Source organism: Mya arenaria, chromosome 11 (genome assembly GCF_026914265.1).
Source record: "Mya arenaria isolate MELC-2E11 chromosome 11, ASM2691426v1".
Lineage (NCBI taxonomy): Eukaryota > Metazoa > Mollusca > Bivalvia > Myida > Myidae > Mya > Mya arenaria.
This window is the reverse complement of record NC_069132.1, coordinates 1,264,329-1,289,096: the sequence shown is the minus strand read 5'-3', so window position 1 is coordinate 1,289,096 and position 24,768 is coordinate 1,264,329. Positions and strand designations below refer to the sequence as shown.

General features: G+C 33.8%; 1 protein-coding gene across 3 annotated transcripts in view; it reads right to left on the bottom strand.

The window, feature by feature from the left end:
• LOC128207249 (CSC1-like protein 2) overlaps positions 1 to 24,768 on the bottom strand; it is a 28,875-nt gene extending 4,107 nt beyond the window's left edge. Inside the window, exons 1-20 of one of the 3 annotated variants that reach the window (XM_052910066.1) lie at positions 24,719 to 24,768; positions 24,259 to 24,550; positions 23,478 to 23,560; positions 23,008 to 23,058; positions 14,271 to 14,337; positions 12,411 to 12,448; positions 11,943 to 12,082; positions 11,323 to 11,374; positions 10,921 to 11,029; positions 10,526 to 10,599; positions 9,892 to 9,972; positions 9,583 to 9,709; positions 8,805 to 8,938; positions 8,530 to 8,589; positions 6,176 to 6,301; positions 4,467 to 4,620; positions 2,705 to 2,811; positions 2,221 to 2,307; positions 1,846 to 1,902; positions 412 to 574 (exon numbers count right to left, since the gene is read on the bottom strand). In XM_052910066.1, the coding sequence (XP_052766026.1) occupies positions 412 to 574; positions 1,846 to 1,902; positions 2,221 to 2,307; positions 2,705 to 2,811; positions 4,467 to 4,620; positions 6,176 to 6,301; positions 8,530 to 8,589; positions 8,805 to 8,938; positions 9,583 to 9,709; positions 9,892 to 9,972; positions 10,526 to 10,599; positions 10,921 to 11,029; positions 11,323 to 11,374; positions 11,943 to 12,082; positions 12,411 to 12,448; positions 14,271 to 14,337; positions 23,008 to 23,058; positions 23,478 to 23,560; positions 24,259 to 24,432 (1,884 nt within the window). In that variant the 5' untranslated portion in view covers positions 24,433 to 24,550; positions 24,719 to 24,768. Of the gene's footprint in view, positions 1 to 411; positions 575 to 1,845; positions 1,903 to 2,220; positions 2,308 to 2,704; positions 2,812 to 4,466; positions 4,621 to 6,175; positions 6,302 to 8,529; positions 8,590 to 8,804; positions 8,939 to 9,582; positions 9,710 to 9,891; positions 9,973 to 10,525; positions 10,600 to 10,920; positions 11,030 to 11,322; positions 11,375 to 11,942; positions 12,083 to 12,410; positions 12,449 to 14,270; positions 14,338 to 23,007; positions 23,059 to 23,477; positions 23,561 to 24,250; positions 24,551 to 24,718 lie in introns of those variants that run through there. The other 2 variants (XM_052910067.1, XM_052910068.1) reach the window with 2 other exon arrangements.

The following is a 24,768-nucleotide window of genomic DNA, read 5'->3' as shown; positions in this document are numbered from 1 at the left end:
ATGTAATTTCAACAACTAAACCAACAGTGATGCTTTTTCCTCAGGTTCACACGTTCCTAAAATGTGAAATAGAACTAAAATTTGTTCATCATACTTAAACTATTGCACTGTGAACCATTCCAATTTTAACCCATACAGAAGAATGGAAACATTGTGAAATTCCTCCAAGTACTTGAGGTTTTCAACTTAATTGTTAATTGTCATGACAACTGGTTTCCCATAGACACATAGCATCTGTGCTCATCTCAAAACCATTCGTTCAATTTATTTTCTGTTTAAGATTTTTACTTTAAATTGGAACGTATAATTATCAAGCCTTCTTTAGAACTATCACGTATTTGCATAAAAAATGCTATGAAAATAAATGATAATTTAATTGGTCATTAGGCTTTAATAGGACATTTCATGAACCTTTCTAACAGATGTTCTCTCAGCTGAGGAGCGAGTCTTCAGGATTCTAATGCCGTACACAAACAGCTCAGAAAACCTGAGCAGCTCAAGGGCGGTGCCTATGAATGCCGAGGTGATGATGTAGTTCACAAAGAACGCACCATTCCCTGACAGGAAAATACACCTGAAAAGCAAACACATGTTACTAGTAATAAAGCGTTCTACAAGTAGTACTATTAACTCACAATGAAATATAGCTTAAGGTAACTGATACTATTATGTGATTTCGCATTACATCTTATATCCCTTATAACAGGATTAATCTCAGCCAGTTTTGTAAGTTTTTAAATAATTTGTTCATATTACATCTTTAAAAGATTTTGGACTTTTAAAGGGAGTTATTTATGATAATCAGGATCAACTTATTTTAATAAGTAAGGTTAAGATTAAGTAAAAATGGCTTAATGAATTAAGGTGCTTAAGCTTGATACTCTTAAGAACTTACGCCATGTGACACAAAGTTATTTTGGTATCACTTGAATGGGTCTGATGTGTTTAAAACAATAGGTAAACGACATACCATACAAGTTTTTAGGCCTTCAAAGATTGAAAACAATAGAAATTTCAGTTGGAATAAAGAGCAACAAACTACAAAATCTTTATGTATAAAGTATTTTGGTCATTCAATAATCAGCAAGCAAAACCATTTCTTTCAAAAGATACCAAAATTTCATGGTGTCAACATGGTGTCGACATACATCAAATTTTAACATTATAATTAATAGACCTACCTTATTTGGATTAACCAGACATGTGAACCTTTGGCAATGACAGAGAGGTAGATTTAGGTCTCAAAAGGGGTAGTTTGGGTTCAAAGCGGTAGAATTTCTAATTCCATTAATTTTCAAAAACAATGATGTTAACAACGTAACAGTCATCGAAATTAGACTTTTGGATCAACAAGCCCAAATTATTATATTATTGCTTATACTATTGCTTGGCATCAAATTTTTAAACAAGCCCTGCTATATAATATTCAGAATTTGAGCAAGCCCGAAAGACATTAAACCAGTGCAGGGCTTGCGGCCACTGATGTAAACAAAAACTTGGTACATTAACTAGCAAGGGTTGGATTCCTTAAGCAGATTTCTTTATTGAACAATTCACAGACATGTGAAGTCAAACATGCTGCTATATTTAAAACAGACCCTTATTTCCCCACAAGCAGTGAAACTATGATCTCTGTGTACACAGTGGAGTGGACAACTGTTTTAGAGGAGCATTGTAGGTAACAACTACAAAAGTTTGGAGTTTTGAACCATTGTACTTATTCTAAGTCTAAATGTATTCGTTTCTAAAACTAACCAGATGAAAAACAATATTATGCCAATCCTAATTTCTAAACAAAATGAAAATACTTCTGATATGGTTATTTAAACAATGTAATCAACATACCCCCAGTTTACTGACTTTCCTTGATCTTGTATGAACAAGTCAAACAAAGCGCTTGCGCTGAAACAGACAGACATACATACAGAAACACATTAAAAAAATTACCAAACAATCACATTTTAAACATAAAATTTGACAGAAATTTCAATAGCAGTTGCTTTTTCAGTTTATCAAGTTTCCCCACAACACCAGACAACACTCTCGCTCAAAATTGCGCCAACAAGAAAGACTTAGCATTAGTTAAAATATACTTCTTTCACATTCGTTTTTAAATACATAATGTTTAAACGGACATTAAATTAATGTGTCTCTCAATATGTAAATGACCAAAATAGTCGATATGAAAGGTTAATCAGTAAAACTTCATTTGGATCCTACCTGGTGAGGCCGAGGGAAGGCAGAATAAGGACCATCAATATCAGGAATATAAATGTCTTCTGCATCACTGAATGGTGCTCCGAGCTCCTGAAGTATCAACAGTTTTATTTAGTTATAAAATGATGAAACATCCTCGATTGGTGCACTAAAAAAATATTTTGCAATCACTCTTTTCTGATATTCTGTGTTTTGCTCATAGCAGTTTGTAGGTTTAGTTCAGAGTTGTGTAAAAAGATGACAGGCTTCCAATATTTCTTTTGTACATGTTATGTGTTTTATGTCAAATAGGTAAAGATGTGTGACATATATTTATATCCCTTCCAAAGTAAAGGTCACCACCTAATACCAGTGCTCGGCATTCTGGACTGAAAAGCAGACTAGGTTTGGTAGGAGTGTAGTTTGTCCACCTACCTTGTCCAATGCCTGACATACTGGTCAGATAAGTAGACTAGGTTTGGTAGAAATTTAGTGAATGTCCACCTACCTTGTCCAGTGCCCAACATACTGGTCAGATACGGAAACTAGGTTTGGTAGGAGAGCAGTGAATGTCCACAATAGAAGGGTGGGTAGAAACTGCATTAGCAACACATTCTGGAACAGACATATATTTTGTATTTAATTATCCTATTTATATCCTACAATTATTTATTTGAGTTTGGCAGTACATGGTTAGCAGTCAAGTTTTGATAGTTTAAACAAGAAAGGTATCATTATAGCAACAAAACCCCAACTTCCACTTTATCTTTAAAAGAACCATTTTAATGATATGGCAACAGGATGTGTTAACGTGAGACTGCCACAGAAGCCTTACACTAGTTTACGTTGCCCCACCATGTGCATGGACCACATTGCCCCACCATATGCAGGGACCACATTGCCCCACCATATGTAGCGACCACATTGCCCCACCATATGTAGGGACCACATTGCCCCACCATATGTAGGGACCACATTGCCACACCATATGTAGGGACCAAATTACCCCACCATATGTAGGGACCACATTGCCACACCATATGTAGGGACCACATTGCCCCAACATATGTAGGGACCACATTGCCCACCTCATATGCATAGACCACATTGCCCCGCCATATGCATGGACCACATTGCCCCGCCATATGCATGGACCACATTGCCCCACCATATGCAGGGACCACATTGCCCCGCCATATGCATAGACCACATTGCTCCACCATATGCATGGACCACATTGCCCCACCATATGCGTGGACAACATTACCACACCATATGCAGGGACCACATCGCCCCACCATATTCAGGGACAACATCGCCCCACCATATGCATGGACCATATTGCCCTGGCATATGCATGGACCATATTGCCCCACCATATGGACCACATTGCTTCACTATTTGTAGGGACCACAGCGCCCTACCATATGTAATAATGGTTCAACACAAACTGGAAAACATGTAAATTTGTTGGAATTCTGAGTTTGTGAAACAGTTTATTGTCCTTGGAGCCATCTTATTAACAAGCATATGACAAAAAACCTACGATCAAGAATTTCAGTGTTTTATTATAAGTATCTATCATGTGTTTCCGGTAAGGATAGAAAATCCGACCCGAGGGCACGTGCGTAAGCCGGTAACGAGGCTTGCCGAGTTACCGGTCACGCAGCGTGCCCGAGGGTTGGATTTTTCTATCGGAACGGAAAAACACGATTGATATTTTTTTCTTGCATACCTAAAATTATGAATTTGTGGGAAAATGACGTAAAAAAACGAACTTTTGTACAATTACACCAAAAATCGCGTGCGACTTTGTTTACTGACGTCATAGGGCGCAGTAATTTTAAATAACTAAAACTAGCGTTTTTTACGATGAATTATTTTTGATTTTAATTAAAAGTCTTGCAAACATATAAATTTGATTGCGCTTTACTGAAATGGCATACTATATCTTTCATAAACCATACTGAAATAAATGAAATAAGAAGTGGCGCGTTGTTGCGCGTGACTCATCTTACATGGGGTATGTAAGATGGTTTTTTCCAGCACTGGTCACATGACCGGAAACACACGTCCGGTAGGCAAGAAAATTTAGTCAAATTAAATGCTGATATGTTTTCTGCCTTCATCAAATAAACATTGTCTAAACTGACAAATTTAACAATAATTTTTGAAAAAGATAGTTTAAGTGTTCAACATAATCTTTGCAAAATCAATTATATGTTATGTTCAGCAATAAGACAATGACGTTGGAATTAGTGTTTACATACACCAGTTTTGTTAATGTAGTCCTGATAGTTGACTTTATCCAGGTTACTCAGTATGATGGTTGGTGTGGTCAGAAAGAACAGTAGAATTATCAGCAGTCCATTAATCAATCCCGCCCTCAACCACCATCGCCAACCAGAGTGAGACAGCTTCGCCCTGTACAAAGGTATGTAGTGCATAAATCATTGTTCCGTAAAAATGATGTTTTTAAGGTTATTATAAAACTGACAATATTTGAAGCAGACCTACATGTATTATAACAAAACATTTAAAAATGTTTTTCAACTTTTGCCATTGATAATTGTTCTTGGAATATTACAATTACCCAAACATCATACATTTATGATTATAAATTGTTTATATTTAAATCTTTCTCAGTCTAGGACAGCTATTTTCCATGAGGAAAATTAACATCCAAGGGACCTCAGTTTGAATAAACTTGAAGTTTTCATTCACAAATTTTAAAACAATTAAATCTGTTTCAAAGAATTAAGAACCAAAGATTTGAGATTATTGCCACTATAAAAAAAGTTTTCAATGTAAATGGGTTTTGCAAGGATAGGTGACAAAGTATTTTTGCTCTCATACTAATGTTTGATTTTACTGGTACTCATAAATGCAAGAAAAAAGCAAATTTGTTTCCATTATGCAGGGATACAGTCCACAGAGACTGCCACAGAAGCCTTACATGGACCACATTGCCCCACCATATGCAGGGACCACATGTAAATTTATTATTTGAATTTAATGCAAAATATAGTTATCTTATTTGGTTATTTAAGTTGAATGGATGGTTGAGTACCATTGTATAAAATTTCAATACAATACATCAAGTAGTTGCTGAGATATTAACCTATGTATGCTTACATGCAAAACCTTAACCAGAATTTCTAAGTCAAATAATAAAGGTCCATTATTTGCATTTTATTCAAAAAGTGTTATCTAACTTAATAATAGTGATAATTAATTATTTTAGTAGGTTAGATGGTTGGGAATACATATCTAAAGTTTCAATGCAATACATGATGTATTTACTGAGATATTGACTTAAATGGGATTACATACAAATCCTTAACCAGAATTTCTAAGTCGTATAAATGGCAATTCTTTTGCATTCAATGCAAATTAGAGTTATCTATCTTGGTTATTTAAGTAGGTTGGATGGTTGAGTACCATTGTATAAAGTCTCAATGCAATACATCAAGTACCGGTAGTTGCTGAGATATTAACCTATGTGTGCTTACATGCAAAACCTTAACCAGAATTTCTAAGTCAAATAATAAAGGGCAATTATTTCAATTTAATGCAAACTAGAGTTATCTTACTTGGTTATTTAAGTAGGTTGGATGGTTGAGTACCATTGTATCAAGTCTCAATGCAATACCTCAATTAGTTGCTGAGATATTAACCTTTGTGTGCTTACATGCAAAACCTGAACCAGAATTTCTAAGTCAAATAATAAAGACCAATTATTTGCATTATTTTCAAATAAGTGTTATCTAATTTCATTAATTTAGTAGGTTAGATAGTTGGGAATACATATTTTAAGTTTTAATGCAATAAATGATGTATTCACTGAGATAATGACTTAAAGGTGCTTACATGCAAAACCTTAACCAAGGTGTGACGCCGCTGCCGGCGCTAGGGTGAAAGCAAATTTGTTTCCATTATGCAGGGATACAGTCCACATACATTGTGTCCAGTCACTTACCAGTAGATGTTTTCTGGCGAGGGTGCGTAGGAAACATCCCATTCAACAACATCCAAGTCCACATGTATGGAGGAGGGCTGGGGATTCTGGGATGCCTTACACGATGGCTGGAAGTCATTCAAAATCCTGCAGGGAAAATGTTATAATGTTGAGTATATAAAACACAACAAACAGAAATGGATATTGTCGTTAATTAAATATTTTTAACATCATGTCAAATATGATTTATATACAAAGGATTATGAATACTAGTAATCTTCAAAGTATCAATGACTTTCTAAAATTTTCACACCATGTGCAACAATGATATTACCATTCTATTTGTTCTCACAGGAAACCATGACATATTTTACAATTACGTCATAATTACTATTAGTTCTCACTAAGCAGTTTCTGCTCCTCGCATATTAAATTAACAATAAGACATAAAAACAAGAGCTGTCACAGAGACAGCGCGCTCAACTATTCAGCCGCTTTTCAGTGTAAGGATTGAATTTGTTTTTTGGCAAAGCATGCATGGATCACTGTATTAAGTCTCATTTCAATAAATCAAGTAGTTGGTGAGATATTAACCTATATGTGCTAACATGCAAAACCTTGACCAGAATCACTAAGTCAAATAATAAAGGGGCAAAATTTATATTATTTGCAAGATAGAGTTATCTAAGTTGATTAATTTAGAAGGTTGAGTGGTTTAGGATTATTGTACAAAGTCTCAACGCAATACATCAAGTAGTTGCTGAGATATTAACTTACGTGTGCTAACATGCAAAACCTTAACCAGAATTTCTACGTCGCATAATAAAGAAGCAAAAATTATATAATATGCAAGATAGAGTTATCTTACTTGATTAATTAAGAAGGTTGAATGGTTGGGAGCCTGTGTATAAAGTTTCAATGCAATACATGATGTTTTTACTGAGGTATTGACTTATAAGTGGTTACATGCAAAACCTGAACCAAAATTTCTATGTCGAATAAACAAGAGCCATTATTTGAATTTAATGCAAAATAGAGTTATCTTACTTGGTTATTTAAGTAGAATTGATGGTTGAGTACCATTGTATAAAAATTTCAATACAATACATCAAGTAGTTGCTGAGATATTAACCTATGTATGCTTACATGCAAAACCTTAACCAGAATTTCTAAGTCAAATAATAAAGGTCCATTATTTGCATTTTATTCAAAAAGTGTTATCTAACTTAATTAATTACAGTGATAATTAATTATTTTAGTAGGTTAGATGGTTGGGAATACATATCTAAAGTTTCAATGCAATACATGATGTATTTACTGAGATATTGACTTAAATGGGATTACATACAAATCCTTAACCAGAATTTCTAAGTCATATAATAAATGGCATTTTTTTTGCATTCAATGAAAATTAGAGATATCTATCTTGGTTATTTAAGTAGGTTGGATGGTTGAGTACCATTGTATAAAGTCTCAATGCAATACATCAAGTACCGGTAGTTGCTGAGATATTAACCTATGTGTGCTTACATGCAAAACCTTAACCAGAATTTCTAAGTCAAATAATAAAGGGCAATTATTTCAATTTAATGCAAACTAGAGTTATCTTACTTGGTTATTTAAGTAGGTTGGATGGTTGAGTACCATTGTATCAAGTCTCAATGCAATACCTCAAGTAGTTGCTGAGATATTAACCTTTGTGTGCTTACATGCAAAACCTTACCCAGAATTTCTAAGTCAGATAATAAAGACCAATTATTTGCATTATTTTCAAATAAGTGTTATCTAATTTCATTAATTTAGTAGGTTAGATAGTTGGGAATACATATCTAAAGTTTTAATGCAATAAATGATGTATTTACTGAGATAATGACTTAAGGTGCTTACATGCAAAACCTTAACCAAGGTGTGACGACGCTGCCGGCGCTAGGGTGAGTAGTATAGCTCTCCTCATTCTTTGAATAATCGAGCTAAAAATCAATAAAGAAAACATTCAAGCTAAGATTACAGAAAAAATAGATATTATTTACATGTAAGTAATTTATCTCATAAATGCATAACATTTGTTTGTAATATCAGTTTCTTTATCATTATAATCAAGTTGTCTGTGGAAAATGAGATCATTAAACATACAATCAGAATACAGAACTAGCATTAATTTTATAAGGTAAGTAGGAAGCATATTGTTATTATTGTTGGAGGGCTTCTAGAACCATGATGCATTTTCTTTGTCACAATGTCAGCTAATTGGTATATATGATTTATAGGAATGTATATATTCAGGATGTTTATTACGTGTATTGCAAGAAATTTGTTTTGAAAAGGGCAAAGAGGGATGGCACAGGGGAGAGGAAGGAAACTGTAAATATGTATGCCTGTAGAATCTTTTCGTTTTTACAATATCACCAAGTGTTGGCAAGTGGTCCTTATACACGCTGCAAAATAAAAGCTACAAATCATATGGCATGTCATTCTAAAACTAGCCATTTCCTTGAAGTTTAAGAACTGATATCTAGAATTCATATATGACTACAAGATTACAACAAATATTGACAATCTTTTGAATATTTGAGGATGTATAACAAAAAAGCATCTGAAAATACTTGACATTCTGTTGTTTTATTTTTTTGTAAATGAAGACATGTATTACCTCTCTGCCATGCCAGTGTTATCAAATGTGATAAATGCGACACCGAGTGGTCGCTGATAGGCGTTGGCCTTCTCTCTTTCACACTCTTCAGCCAGCCTTGTCTCCTTATCCTCGTAGAAGGATATGGCATCAACCTGGTACATGGAGAACGGGAAATGATTTTAAGGCAATCTAGAGCTGGGTAGTGTCTTATGAGAAATATGTTCCACTTTTCATTGTCATGTAAGCCCCAGAAAGAAAATAAGACCACAGCTAGTGGTTGAATCCTTTTTTCAGTTCACCAAAGGCAAACTTGTCAAATATTAGCGCCATTGTTATGGACCCTGCCATATATTTACAAGGCACAGGACTAGTACACTACATTCCATTTGATAAATTGAACGATTTTTTATTAATGGCAGGGTTTATGTTCTTGCGCAACACTGCCTATAATGACAAAAAGACTAGGACAATATTCCTTGCCTTTTTCTTAAAAACAACAACAGACAAGCTGAAAGCTTGAACAATAATTCATGTCACCCACACAGCCCAATCCTTTTCCAAATTCTAGCATAACTTAACTTACAACCTGTAAAAACTCTAAGTAGACATAAGCATACAAATTGAGGAAAACATATAAGGAAATGGCCACAAAAATGGTTGAACATACCTTAAAACAGCCATATGCCTCCCCACCACGCAAAAACTGTCCACTCATGGTCACTCCATAATGACTCATGATGAGGTGGCCAGTCCCCTATAGGGAACTTTATAAAGGGGTTAAAGGATAGACACATACCTCAACACAGCCACACGCCTCCCCACAACACAAACACTGGCCACATGTTTTGGGACTCATGGTTGGTCTGTGTCCAGTCTTCTGCAGCTCAATCTCTGAGTTCATTCGAGCTTCCTGGGCCGCGACCCTGCATAGGAAGGTAAAACAGATTCAGCACAATTTTAACAATGACGACTTGACTGATAAACTGCAGCTACTTTTTACTTACTGTTATGAAAATGTATGTCACAAAGTGCATAAGTGCTTAACAAAGTCAATGAACATACCGGGTAGTTATTATTGTGTGAAAATGCACATAAATTATTTTACCTTTTTGCATCGAGTTCCATAAGTTTGGCAATGTCATAGGCAAAAGTGACGTCACTCACTGAGACTTCTGGGTAACCCCCACTGAAACAGACATGATTATATAAACATATTCAAGAACCCAAGGCCTTTGGAAACACAAAATATAAGAATATTGTATGTACAAAACTGGCAGTCACAGTTTGATTTAGACTGACTGTTTACAGTACTGGCAAGTGCAACAATGTCAACTCTTAGCACTGGCAATAGCGATACTATTCAAGGTTCACATGTATTCAATTATCCAGAAGGACCAGAATGTAAACAACTTGGTAAACTACGAGATATAAATAATGCACAGAAATCTCAACCAAAAGCTATCAATGATACATGTTTCAACAATGGCATCAATTTCTTGTAAATAAAAATCCTGCTAAGAAGTGTATAAGCTATTAATATTTAATGATGGAGAGTTGCGAGAAAACTTACTTTGTCTCATGATATGTAATCATATATCTGTATCTCCAGGGTCATAAATAATAATAATACTCGAGAGAAATAAAATATTCATGATAGCACTGGTTACAGTACACATTTTACACCCAACAATACCAGTTACTAGACTTATTGAAAGGCCCTGAGAATATAAGACACCTACTGGAAGTGCTGAACAATGATGTTCTTAAAACACTTGTCCTTTGGAATGTTGGCAACCATCAAGGTCTTTGATACCTGCAATCAAGAAATTTGTTCATCAATTAAAGTCATAAATGCAAACTGTCTGAGAATTATCAAATCTAGTGGGAAAATAATTAACAAAGAAAAGATCAAATAGTAGTGTGACCTAATTAGAAATGGAATATGTTAACAAAAATTTCCGCTGCAAGCTGAAATAACCATTTTGGCATGCTAATAATACTACTTTTGCAAAATTATGTGCAATGTTTGAAATACAAATGCTATCATAATTGTGGCGTATGACTCATTATTTAGCATTGGATCACACAAGATATAAACAATAAATGTTGTTCATGTAACAATAAAACAGTATACCTGTTCGTCAGCCTCAAATTTCAGGTTGACCGAGAAGTGCCTCATGAAGATGACGGCCAGGGCGAGGTACACAATACACAACAGTCCATGAATCCACAACAGGTTAGACCTTAACACACAAACAGTTCACAAGAGTATGGGTAAACAAAGTGTCCGTGAAACAACAATAAAACTTGTCTCTGCACATAGAAATCTACACATCGACTAGTGAACAATTTAAAATCAAATAATTAAAATCTTGAAAACTAAATGACAACTCTAATGGAAGTCAAATAATGTCAAGAAACAAGTTCAAAATTATCATCATAATGGTTTTGCAGTTTTAAATCAGCTGTTTTACAAGCTGATATGAACTTGTGTAAATATTTCATTAGATTCACCACATGAATACTAGGAACTCACTTAGCATCAAGGTTCGCTATGGTTGTATGGCCAAAGTCAGTGGCATTTCCAACTGGAAAAAATAAGGTAGAAATGGTTACTGTTGCCAATTAAATGTTTTGTGAGACGAAATGACTTAACCAAATGGCCCATGAAAATGCGCTCCATTTGAATTATTCTAATAATGGCTGTAATTATATTATGTGCAAGAAATATTCACTAAATTTTGAGCATGCCACAAAGAATCGTGTACCAACGCTGGCTCTTTGTCTGAATTCAGCTTATTTAAGAACATGACCGAACACTAACATATACCAAATGCTGATTGCAACAACAACAAAAAAATGACAACAGCAGCTCTGCACTGTTTGCCAAATCTTGTCAGTTTGAGTTAGCAGAGGGATGTTATTTGATAATTATTTAGCTGGAGAGTTGTAAATTCATTCACAGACATAAACGGTCATTGGTAACATGTAACTTTTTTTTACGTAATGGACATTGTCAAGGAAAATCATTTGTGCCCACCTCACCACAGACACTGCAAAAAAAGCTAGCACTATGACAACACGTTCTTCTCATCTCAAAAGAGAACAGCCAGCTTAAATCAGCAAAATATATTCGCCGGAAAGAACTTGACATACTGTTATTGCCGGTAAAGTTAACAGGAATGATAATGGCGGTAGAGAGAACGCAGATGATGAGCACATAGAGCAGTACGTATCGCTGGAATTGGATGTACTGGTACGCGTCCTGACCACACTTTTTCACAATGTCACAGTCCCTAAACACAAAGACAATGTCCTCTATCTGTCAGCACAATTTAGTGAAATGTAAATGAGCATTCATTGTTTTTTCCTTCATAAAATGTTGAATTGTGATTAAATGTTAGAGCAGATTGGTTTTTACAAATGAAATAACTAAGCCATATAAATTTCAATTTCATTCAATCGGTAAATATATACACTTTATACAACATTGAAATAGCAGAAAACTCAAGTCTATACTTAAATCCCACATGCTGAACCATCATCATGCCATATACCGGAAACAACAAACGGTAAGTCTTACTTTGTACATACCTCAGTTATGAAATTAATTCAAATACATACTTGACTTTGGTGAATGCAACCATCCATGAGCACCACCCCTGAAAGATCAAAGTAATTTAGTGTACGGGGTTTATTAATGCTATTTCGTATCTTACACACAAATAACAGCTTACTGGGGTTTAGCTTTGCCATTTTGTATGTTACACACACATTACAGCGTACTGGGGTTTAGCTATGCCATTTTGTATGTACAGACCAATTACAGTGTGATGGGGTTTAGCTATGCCATTTTGTATGTACACATCAATTACAGTGTGATGGGGTTTAGCTATGCCATTTTGTATGTTACACACCAGGGACACTGTACTGGTGTTTAGCTATGTCGTTTTGTTTGTACACATCAATAACTGTGTACTGGTGTTTAGCTATGTCATTTCGTATTACACACCAGTTACAGTGCATTTGGGTTAAACTATGCCAAAATGTATGTTACAAGCCAATTAAAACGCACTTGGGTTAAGCTAATGCCATTTCGTATTTTACACATCAAAAACTGTGTACTGGGGTTAAGGTATAACATAGGGTATGTTACACACTGGTTACTGTGTAATGGAGTTTAGCTTTGCCATTTTGTGTGTTAGACACGAATTACAGTAAACTAGAGTTTAGCTATACCATTTTGTATGTTACACACCAATTACAGTGAAATGGAGTTTAGCTATGCCATTTTGTATGTTACACACCAAAAACAGAGTATTGGGGTTTAGCTATGCCGTTTTGTATCTTACACACCAATTTCAATGTACTTGGGTTAAGCAATGTCATTTGGTATATTACAAACCGGTTACAGTGAACTTAGGTTTAGCTATACCATTTTGCATGATACACATAGGTTACAGAGTCCAGGGGTACAGCTATGCCATTTTGTATGTTACACATAGGTAACAGTGTACTGGGCTACAGCTATGCCATTTTGTATGCTACACATAGGTTGCATAATGAAGGGCCTTACCCATATGTTCCCTCAAATCTAATACCATTTCGCTATTATTTACTTTCACTTTTCTAAATAATGTTAAACCTATGCGTTCAGTGAACCAAGCACCATATTTAGGCTTTAGATAAAAGATTTTAAATGAAAAGGATTGGTAAATAATGTGATACTTGCACAGAAATAAAATAAAAATGTGCTAGAGATATCATGGGAAAAATTCCAAGAAATAATCAATGATTTCCAAACAGTTTGTTTAAGTCAACACTCAGAAATTGAAAAGGTTTGTGCCTGTTTGATAAAGATTTTAGTTGATATTTTGCTGCCTGGATCCTAGCCTAATAGGGAGGCTTATCAATACCTTTTGACCTTGAATGTTCAATGCATTAAAAATCTTTGAATTTCTAGAAATGTTTGGAGCAACCATAATAATAAGCCAATAACATTACAAATTTGATGTAAAACGAGCATGATTGAATTACTATGGCAATTTATCACACAATTAAACTTGACCAAGATGTAGTGCCAGCAAACACTGCCATGATTGTGTACTTCATATTGAAAATATTGCCAGTACAAGATAAAACCCGTCTTTTTTCAATGTAAAAGGGGCATAACTCTGGCAGTTACTTTGTGATTTACATTTAGACCTGACCGAGACAGTTGTTGCTTGCACAAGGTATTGCTGCCGATAACGCCAAAAGTAAAACGTATATGTCACCTTTTACAACGACACACAAACAAAGGAAATGGATATACGATCTATTGGTATGACACTTAGATGCCAACCCAATGGTTGCAGGTTCCTTTCCATCCTCAATACAAAAAAATACTATTCGTCGAAGCTCAATTTGGAGTCAATCAGGAACTATAAATATCTAAACATTAATAAGAGTATCACATCCAGACACATACAATTGCCTACATACCTTGTCTTGTGCATGCACCTGTGCATCTAAGGACTCCATGGAACTAAGATCACGGTTCCCATCATTTCTGATAAAAGAATTTGAACGTGTGTAATATTATGTAACTTTTCAAGGCACCTTCTATATATTTGTATTAAAAAAGAAAAGAAAAGAACATTAATGACTTTACAAGTAAATAGTGTAAAAATACAGAAAACAATGTGCATGCTAGTTCTATGTTAGCAGTTTTCAACCCTACAGGCAAACAAGAAACAATGCAGTACGACAAACACCAGGATTTCAATATTTGCTCAAAGAGAGGGCTTACAACTAGTGCAAATTAAATTACTGATGAATAAGAATACAGATGGAGAAGGGGGACTCTAAAAGGTTTAAATGTTTCTCATGGTTGAAACGAGGGCAAACGCTAGTGATTATCTGATATTTAATTGAGAGAAGTATACATTTACTGATTAAAGATATACTCGTAAGAAATTATATTATTGCAGAATGAAGATATATGCAGACACCACAATCAAAGCAGAAATGCTTTATAAAAATATGTGGGAAATGAATGAAAAAAGTACTAAAGAATTCTGACCTAACTGCATGATAGGCAGAAACAAAGTAATTGTGTTGATACACTTATGATAGGTTTTTAAAATGTAGAATATTTCAGTTGTAATTATTCTCATCAATAGTATATCGTAAATGTATCAATTACATATAAAATGAAAAAAAGAAATTTTAACCAATGATCGTAAAATTTGACCTTGACCTTAGAACTACAATTAAATGGCTACACGCAAAGAACGTATGTGCCAAGCTACTTAAAATCCTTTTATGTATGGTAAAGTAACAGGCTGAACACGAATTGTTGATGCCACCCATCCACCAAATGGCATACCCCGATCTCATTACCTAGGTTTTACATCGGAAAATCTAGTTAAAAAGAGTCTGGCATTTTATAGGTAGACATTTAATGACTTACCTAATATGTTTTTTTCTATGACAAACTTATTAACTGACAATAGACCCTTTTTATAACTGTATTATTTAAGTTCCCACCCTGTAAACTCTTGTTTAGTAATTCCAGTATGATAGTTTGATAGTTCTCAATATATATGCAAAAAAGCTACAGAAACATGCTCAGTAGCAAAAAGTTTTAACATAAACCCGGTTTAGTGGCAATGGGCAAACGCCAAAGACATAGAACACAAAATCACAAACAAGAAACATAGAACGGCACAAAACTCTACAAACAGCACAGTGCATAAATATTATATATATATATATAAATAATTGGTATGTTTATCAAGAATTGTTAGGTACCGCCTTGGAACGGTCAGTAAAATGTTCAAAACTAGGAAAACTAATATTTTTCTCTGAAAATGAACACTTTAAAAGCAACACTGAAATTGCATCTGTTTGCCCCAGTTTTCTACTTCGGGAAAGTTTAAGGATTTTTTACTACTTTACGAAAAAGAAAAAAATAATATTTTACCCACTTTTTATTTTCTAGTCTATTTTTCTGGAATAAAGTAGGCAAACTAGAGGTACAGTGCGTTATCATTGTGGTTTTTACTGCGTATATCTGGCACATCAATATACTCAAAACAAGAATCGTCGCAATGCATAAACTCTTCCTAAATACCAGGTTAGGTAATTTTATGTCAACCCTAACTAAGGTGATTCAGTTGCAACCGTTTATCAACTTTTAGTAAAGATGGACATTGACCCAAGGAGCACTTAACGGGTACATGACAGGTATCCATGAATTATTCCTAAATACCAAATATAGTTAAGATATGTCAACACTAACTAAAGTTATTCAATTTCATTATTTTTAGTAACAGTTGACCTCCACCTTGACCCCAGGGACACTAGTTTTGGTAAAGTCACTCTATAACATTTTTACCAAATCCAGCTATACAACTGCTATTTATAGTTCCAGATCATGGGAGCAGGTTCCAGTAAATGAATTTCAAGTTGTCCAGTTGAATAACTACAATATTGACAGTTTCGGTAGCCTTAACATGGACGAGTAAGAGTATTGCTGAAATCTACATGTTGTTTGTTACGGCATCGTAAATAGGTTTGGTCTATACAACCAAATAACGATAAGTTACCTATATTTCAGACTGAATTATTTAATTATTTCTCTTTTATTTAGGGATTTACACATTAACTAGTGTCTATTTCATTAGATTTCAAAAAAAAAATCATCATCAGCGCTAATAACTGCTGCAGCAAGCATCCAGTGCTGCTGTCTTTGTCATTATCAGGTGTCAAAATATGTCAGATTCATTATTTCTGGTTTAGTAGTTAATATTAAGGGTTAATCGTATACATCGTCTTGATTAGATAAACCATATTTTTACTATCCTTGCCGTTGACTGTGATTTTCTGTTGTTGTCACTTATTTGTCTATTCACTTGCTTGTATCTCTTTTGGTTGTATTTGAACTTGTCTTTGTTTAAAATACCCTTGTTTTAAGTGTTTATTTCACATCAATTTATTTTTAATAAATACATTTTGTTGATATTTGGAAGAAGTCGTCTACCATAGTTCTCGGTACTCAGTAGTCATATGTTATTCATTTAAGGAATGAATTGCGGGCTTGATGTCATTATCGGGGTATGAACGCAATTGGGCGAGTCAAAGTGTGTGGAGTCCGAAGGAAATAAATTAGATCATTAAACATATTATGAAGAATTGATTAAATATCAGGATGAGTAATTATTATTATTTTTTTAGATTGTTTTTGAACATTTATTTCAATTAATTGTATGTGGTGATCAGTTTTGCATATTAAGATATTCTGTGATTAAGACACTAGTGTGACATTAGTGAACTTGACACTTGTGAAATTGAAGTGAGATAGACACTAAGATTAAATAAATAGATGATCAAATGAAGTGAAGTGAAATTATATTGAAATTTTAAAGACAGAAAAGACTGTGATAGACATTTGAATAAGTGAAATTTTAAAAATACATTCTGGGAATGTAAGTGTGAATGAATATTAAGAATAATCATGTCTGGAGTTATATCAGCGGATGATCTGGAGTTGTTGAAAGCAATGGAATAGTTGGAAGTCAATACGGCGGAGGAATTGAATAGATTGCTTGGCATCAATCTGAAAGAAGATTTTGTTTGCAAAAACAGTGGAAACTAAAGCAACCTTAAAGTACCCTCGTATTAGTATTTTTATGACGAGAGTTGGAAAGGTGAAGTGTCCTATCGTACATGGATATCTGTAAGGAGGGTATTCTTCTTGGTACACGACGTTCCCTGCGGGTAGAAGCAACATATATGATTACCAGACTTGGATAACAAGCTAATATTGAGGAGATACATTAGAAGTTCATTTGGAAATATATAAATTTTAAGAAATTTTCAATCCTGCGAACAAGATCAAGATGAACCGATAAACGAATATGAGTTGAACCAAAACCAAACTACGAGTACAATCCGAGGGAAGGACGCGACCAGAGGCATTTCAGAAGCCCAAATAGCCAATTCACAGAAATAATCCTTACAGAGGACATGGACGTGGAAAAGCATCGTACATGCCAACAAGAGCCATTGCTATTAATAATCGCCGAACATAAGAAAATTGATTCACATACAATGAGTCTGGGCACTATGCAAAAGATTGTCATTTGAACGTGTAAGTACCATTTCTAAGGGTCAAGAAACCGGTACCAAAATGATAAGGGACTCAAACGGATTAGAGTGTCATTTGACGTGAAAATCATAGTCAATTACATATATTATATAACTCTTACCTGCAGAATTTCTAAACAAATTGTAAAAAAAACAACATTGCAACAGATTTTTACAAAATTATAATCTACATGTTCTTTGGTGTTTGGCATTTCGTTGTATTGTATTAAGATAAAAAGAATTATATAGGAAACACAACAAAACTTGCAATATTTTTTTGGAAAAATTAAGAAAAAAGCTCAGAAAGTTTAAACATAACCCCCGTTTTATGGCACAGGGTAAACGCCAGAGATATATAACAGAAAAACAAACATTCGCCAACCAGAAACATGAAACAACAGTACAACACTCCACAAACAACAGAGTACATATATACTATATCTATAAAATACTAGAGATGTTTATCAAGTATTGTTAGGTGCCGCCTTGGAACGGTAAGTTAATAAAACAAATAATAATAGACTAATAAGTAAACCCCAAGTTTTTCAATGATAGAGATATGATGTTTGCAAATAGAGGTCCCCACTCTATTTGCAAACGGGGGATCATACAATTCAGAGTACCTAATGCAAATACTTTTCAAGATACGATGCAGTTATTGTTTGAAACTATGAGCATCACACACAGTCTGCCTTAAAAAATAAAAAAAAATATTTAAGACGATTGTGATTATAGAGTTTCATGATAAAAAATATTATTGTATCAAAACTTGAAACATATACAGAAAACATTATTTAAAATACTGTTAAAAAATAATTAACATTATGGAATTTCATCTAGGCACTGGTCAGATCAAGGACTAAATTTTGAGTAAAAAATCAAAATGGAGCTTTGGTTTTGGATGGGGATAGACATGGTAAAGACCTCTGTATAATCACAATGTAACGGTATCTGTGAATGATTAAAAAAAGTTTGTTTAGTGTGTTGAAAACTCTAGACCCAAACAAGAATGAAAACTAGTAGAAATATATTGCATCACATGTCTTCGCATACAATTCAACAAAACATGGATCATCGGATTTCTCACCAATTGAATAAATGTTGTGCGAAAGCCAAGATTGCCATTAGCCATACGAAATAAAGGGGCGGATTCAAGGCTGAATTGAGGTAGAATTTTCACAGAATCAGAGAGATATTATTGAATTGTTTTTTGTTTTTTTTTCTTTATTATTTACCCTTCACATAGCAGTGAAAAAAGGTGGACATATTATACGTAATAATCTGTATACCGCATACTCCTTGTAAAATGGAAGTTGTAACAAAAATGTAAAGGGTAGTCAAAAACATAAAGAAAAAAAACATGACCTGCATGATGATGTATACTGACAATCAGTTTCTATGAACTTTGAAGTCTACTTAAAATGTTACTTGACACCTTTTGGGATCATAACATTAAATATTTATAGAAATTAAACTTATATTATAATAATTTACTTCCACTCGATTCAAGGCCATCATGAACAATTTTGTGCTACACTTTCACACGCTGAGTTCAATTGCATCTCCATTAACATATTTTGCAGCAAAGGTATTAAATGGCTTTCTCGATTAAACCTCTATAATTCTAAATTAGTGTACATGTATCATATATATTGTATAAAGTTTTTATTAAAGATAAAACATGTGTAGAAATGAGAGCAGTAATATTAAAATATCTAAACCTTCTGTATGAAAAATAAATTCTAATTTATTTTAAATTGTATTCAAGAACATTTCTAATCATCACGGCTTCTGAATCTCCCGAAAGGGAGGTAATGTTCTTAACTTTCCGAAACCTGAAATTCCGCCCGTAACTTAAAATTCCGCCCCTAATTTATATTCCGTCCCACCTTATTTACATATTTCGCCCGGCCAAGTTCCGCCTCCAAACTGAAACTTAAATAATTTAAATGCGCTTGGAAAAATCTCCACCCGGAAATTATAGTTCAATAACGTGTCAATTTCGGGCGAAAAAAATCTAAAACTATAACATTTTATATTTCCGACTGACCAGGACGGCGATGAAAGAATCACCACAGACTATGAAGAATGCTATTTCACTGGGAAAATAATACATGGCAGCGACCAGCACCAATACCGGCTCAGAGAAAGGATAGAGAATTAGTACCACATCAAATATTAAAGAGAAAAAACAACATGAAACTGTTGAAACTAATGAGGAGGCCAGCTAGTCTGACTCAGAGATTGAGTATTATCATACATCATACAGATAGGCTGACCGGTCGGCATACACATAGAGAATGTTGGTGAATAAGATTTAAAGAACAGCATTGTTCCAGAAGAACTTTGGATGGTGGTACAGAAGTTGAAGAAGAAAATAAAGAAGTACCAGACAGCGATACCGCAGAGGGCTTTACAATTAAGAAAGTCTACTAGACCAAGATGGAAACCAATGTGGTATGATTCATATGTGATAGGACACCAACAATATATTGTCAGACAGTTGATTCAAATGCATAAAAAATATAAGAACTACAACAGTTTTGTTAAAATCACGAATAAAGTAAAAAAAACATCTTATGTTGTATTTCTTGCTGCTGTCACATTCCAGACTTGAGTAATTAAGTCTTTTCATAAACTTTGTATATGTGTAGCGTGTACGTCATGGTGTACATCAATTTGTTGTTAGTATTTAGTTTAGAGAACCAGTAAAATTTGTATGGTTTACAGATGGACGATTGATATGTTCTCTAAAAATAACTTATTATTTGCTGTTCATATTTTGTCCTTTGCGTATTTTTTTCCTCTGATTCATTTATAATATTTCATCATTTCAATCTGCAAGTTGACATTTAGTTAGATTATATGATATTTAATGGTATAAAATTAATTTCAAATTTAAGGAATAAGATTATTTTGCAGTGGCGGTGGAAAACAGAAAATTAATTTCTTTTGTATTTATTGCAGGTTTTGAATAGGCATTGTTTTTTATTATTGCGATGTCTGTCACTGCATTATATACTTATACAACATTGTCATATTTGAACAAAGTTGCTGTATTATATGTTTTTTACACGCTTTGTCTTGAAATTTAGACAAGTCGAGAGTTTCGAAGAGTGGGAGAATGTGTCAGCTTGATGAAATGACTAAGCTAATGGCTTGGCGTTGCCCATTGCCACTAAACCGGGTTTATGTTAAACTTTTTGCTACTGAGCATGTTTCTGTAACTTTTTGCATATATATTAATGTAACGTTCAGTTAGATTTCGTTAACCCTAACCCTTTTTGCATATATATTTCGTAAAACTGAATAAAGAGTAGTGTTCCTTCTTATTTTCTGTCCAAACAGAATGTTGAGAAATAGATGAGAACAAATCTGTAAATATCTGCTTTGTAAAGTCAGATCCTATTTCAAGAAAAGTTGATATATAAACGAAAGATATTCGTTATTGTTGTTTTCTACAGGATGATTTAGCGGGAGGTTTAAAACTATTTCTAACATCCATTTGAAATATTAAAATATCACTATTATCATCTCTTCTTTCTCTTTGATAAGTGCATGGCTAATGTGCGAGAAGTCGTGGGTACTATATACATTTAAAGTACTTTTTCAGTGTTGTTTTAATATGTTCTGTATACAATTATTTATAATTTATAATAAAAAATAGACTATAAGATGTGTCACTTACTCTAGACTAATAAATAGAATTTATGATTCATTATGTAATTGTTTTAACGTTGTCATCATGTTTACCATTAGGATTGATCATCATGTAATTTACATACTATTCAGTATTGTATATTGCCAATTTTCTTCACACCGACAGTGCCGATTCGGTTCTTGGTTGTGCTAAATAAAAAAGGAATCGAACTCATTATTCGCCTTCCATTATTTATATGTGGTCTTCATAAACTCTTCCTATATACCAAGTTTTGTTACGATATGTCAACCCTACTAGTTATACAGTTTCAACCGTTTCCTTTTAATTTTTAGTAACGGTGGGCTTTGACCTTGACTCCAGGGGCCCAAACATAATCACGGTAAGAGAGTACTATGAGAAAATTTTCAGCAGTTTTTAACATAATGAAGGTCGCGACCGGTCCAAGCCTTCTAAGATGTCGGAAAAGTGCCTCACTTTGCGGATCTAGGTTCCCACGTTATTTGCTTTAATAGACTAATTGCATGCCAAACAAACCATTCCACCTAAACTATCAATAAAGACCAACTTGTATTTTTGGTATTGTTTGATGAACTGTATGATTGAACTAAGAGTTGCACTGTATGATGTAAAATGATTTGATTTATTATATGTAATAGTAATACGTACATCACTATTCGATTGAATTGGGATTTATCAGTAATTATCACTTCATGTTGCATGCCAATCCCCGAGAAGGGGCTGAAAACTACCAGCTAATGTCTCTTAGACTGAATATCATTACTGATACCCATTTCACTTAAAAGGATATTATATCTGTCACTGAGTGTATCAAATAAACATATCGCATTTACAGTGGCCTCTTGAAAATGAAATTATGTACAATTCTTGCTGTTAAAAAATTTCAGCAGTTATATGAAAAAAAGCATTTGCAAGGCGTATTCTTGTCACGAGTTTTCATAGAATACATAAAAAACTGTTACTTAATGCAACCATGCTTTGTAAAACAGCAACAACTAATTGCAGCTATGAAGCAACATAACTGCTGTTTAGAAAACATTTTATATTTTCAGCCAATGAAATTGCAGACAGGAACTAATTAAGTGCTAGGCTTAATTATAAAAAAATCAACTTTCGCGGGTGTTTTAAGGTTCGCTCACTGTCACCTATCCGATATACATTCCCTGTGTCAGATTTTGTGTTGCCAATGTGTCAGCCAATGAGGTTTTATTTTTTATTCTTAGTTAGTTAGATGACCAGGTAACATCTTAATGATTAAGAATGGTTCATTTGCTAAGCTCACTCCGCCAATTATTAATCATTAAGATATTCCTTTTTGTGATATAAATATTACTTATAAGTAATATTTGTATTAAATTCTAGCTATAAAACAAAATATTAATAGGAGAAAGCTAAGGAAAGCATGTTTACATATTGTATTTGTTCTCTTCCGATGTACCAGAACTGTTGACGGATCTCTCACTGCGAATATACCACATCGTACAACAACAAAACACAACATTTTTAAACATTTTAAAACATGCAAATATCGTCATAATAGATACACACAACAACCTTAGAAATTATATTGAAACAGTACATAATTATATGAACGAATGACTTTTTCAACTTTTCAAAAAATACTATAATTTATTATAATACAATATAGCAGACAAGTTAGAGAATTGTTCAAAAGAGCAAATATTGTGCAAAACAACATTTAATTTCAAATTTCAAAACACAATTACTGTAATATCAAACCACAGTGTGTTTTGTGCGATTTTTAGTAATTGCCAAAGTACTTAAGCCAATTTAAAACGCCTAAATCAAAGACAAGTAACTGTGTTCTTGTTGTACATGTTTGTGAAAGAGAAAATGACGTACATAATAACATAACTTACTTTTCCTCTTGGCGAGTGACCAGAGCAATACGACCATAGTCCCAGGCAACACGACGGAGAATGGCAAATACTACCAGAAGGACCTGTAAAAAGGTTAACATAAAAACATAACAAAACATTTCAAAATAATGATTTTGTGAATGTTTTAATACTAACAAAAATATCAAAATGCAACATGTATATCATCGTTAGATAGGTTATCATTGTTGAAATCATAAAGTAATGACATTGTAATGAAAACATTGGATAGTCATATAATACAAAATTTAAAGCTGCACTCTCACAGATTTGCCGTTTTGACAACTATTTTATTTTTTGTCTTGGAATAAGCATACGTTTGCGTAAATATCTGCAAGCCAGTGATATAAGACTGTTGACAAAAAAAACAATCGCAGATTTTCATATTTCCGTTCAAAAATTGATGTTTTATGCATTTTTCTTAAATCGTAAGTAACGCTTTTAGCCATAAAACATTAACTTTCGAACGGAAATATGAAAGGCTCAGTTTCATCAATTCAGTTAAATTGTTTAATTTATTCCGTATTAATGTCAACTCATGTAATATAGAGTATATTACATTGCAGATTATATTACATGTTCAGAGAAATAACAATTATGTATTTTTCAATTAAATAATTGATGACTGTATTATCTTTCGAGCTCGCTTTAAAACGAACAACCATATAGCAAAACCAAATGCAAACTTGTTTTGAAGGCTTCATTGATCTTCAATTTAGATAAAAAAAAAATCGCAAATTATAAAGCAGTATTACCTACTTACCGCCCACGCAACTGCATTAATGATGAGCGTCTCTGGGATACCTCCATACTCATTTTTCGTGTACAAGAAGTGGGTCTTGTTCTGGCTGTGATAGTGACACGGGTGCAGGTATGTCTGGTTCCCATCCTGGTGCAGCTGGTCGAACCCTCCCGCCCCGTCAGCAAAAACGTCCATGTTACCCTGTGTTATCTCACTAGACTGTGCGCTTGTCTACGTGATTTCTAGTTTATAACTCAGATGTTAGCCATGTTTTGCAGATTTATGAATGCACTACCTGTTTGATGAAACTGACCTGCAATACATTTTTATCAGTGTCGAAGGATAAATATTCATTGAAATTACAGAAAGTATGTATGTAGAAATTTAAATTATTACAACTTTATCATAAATACATAAACATGTAAATACTGCAATCGTCCATAAAATTAGAAATAGAAATTAGAAAAATTAAAAGAATTACCATTTCCGTTTCATAAATGTTTGATAATGTTTAACTGTACATAACGTTCT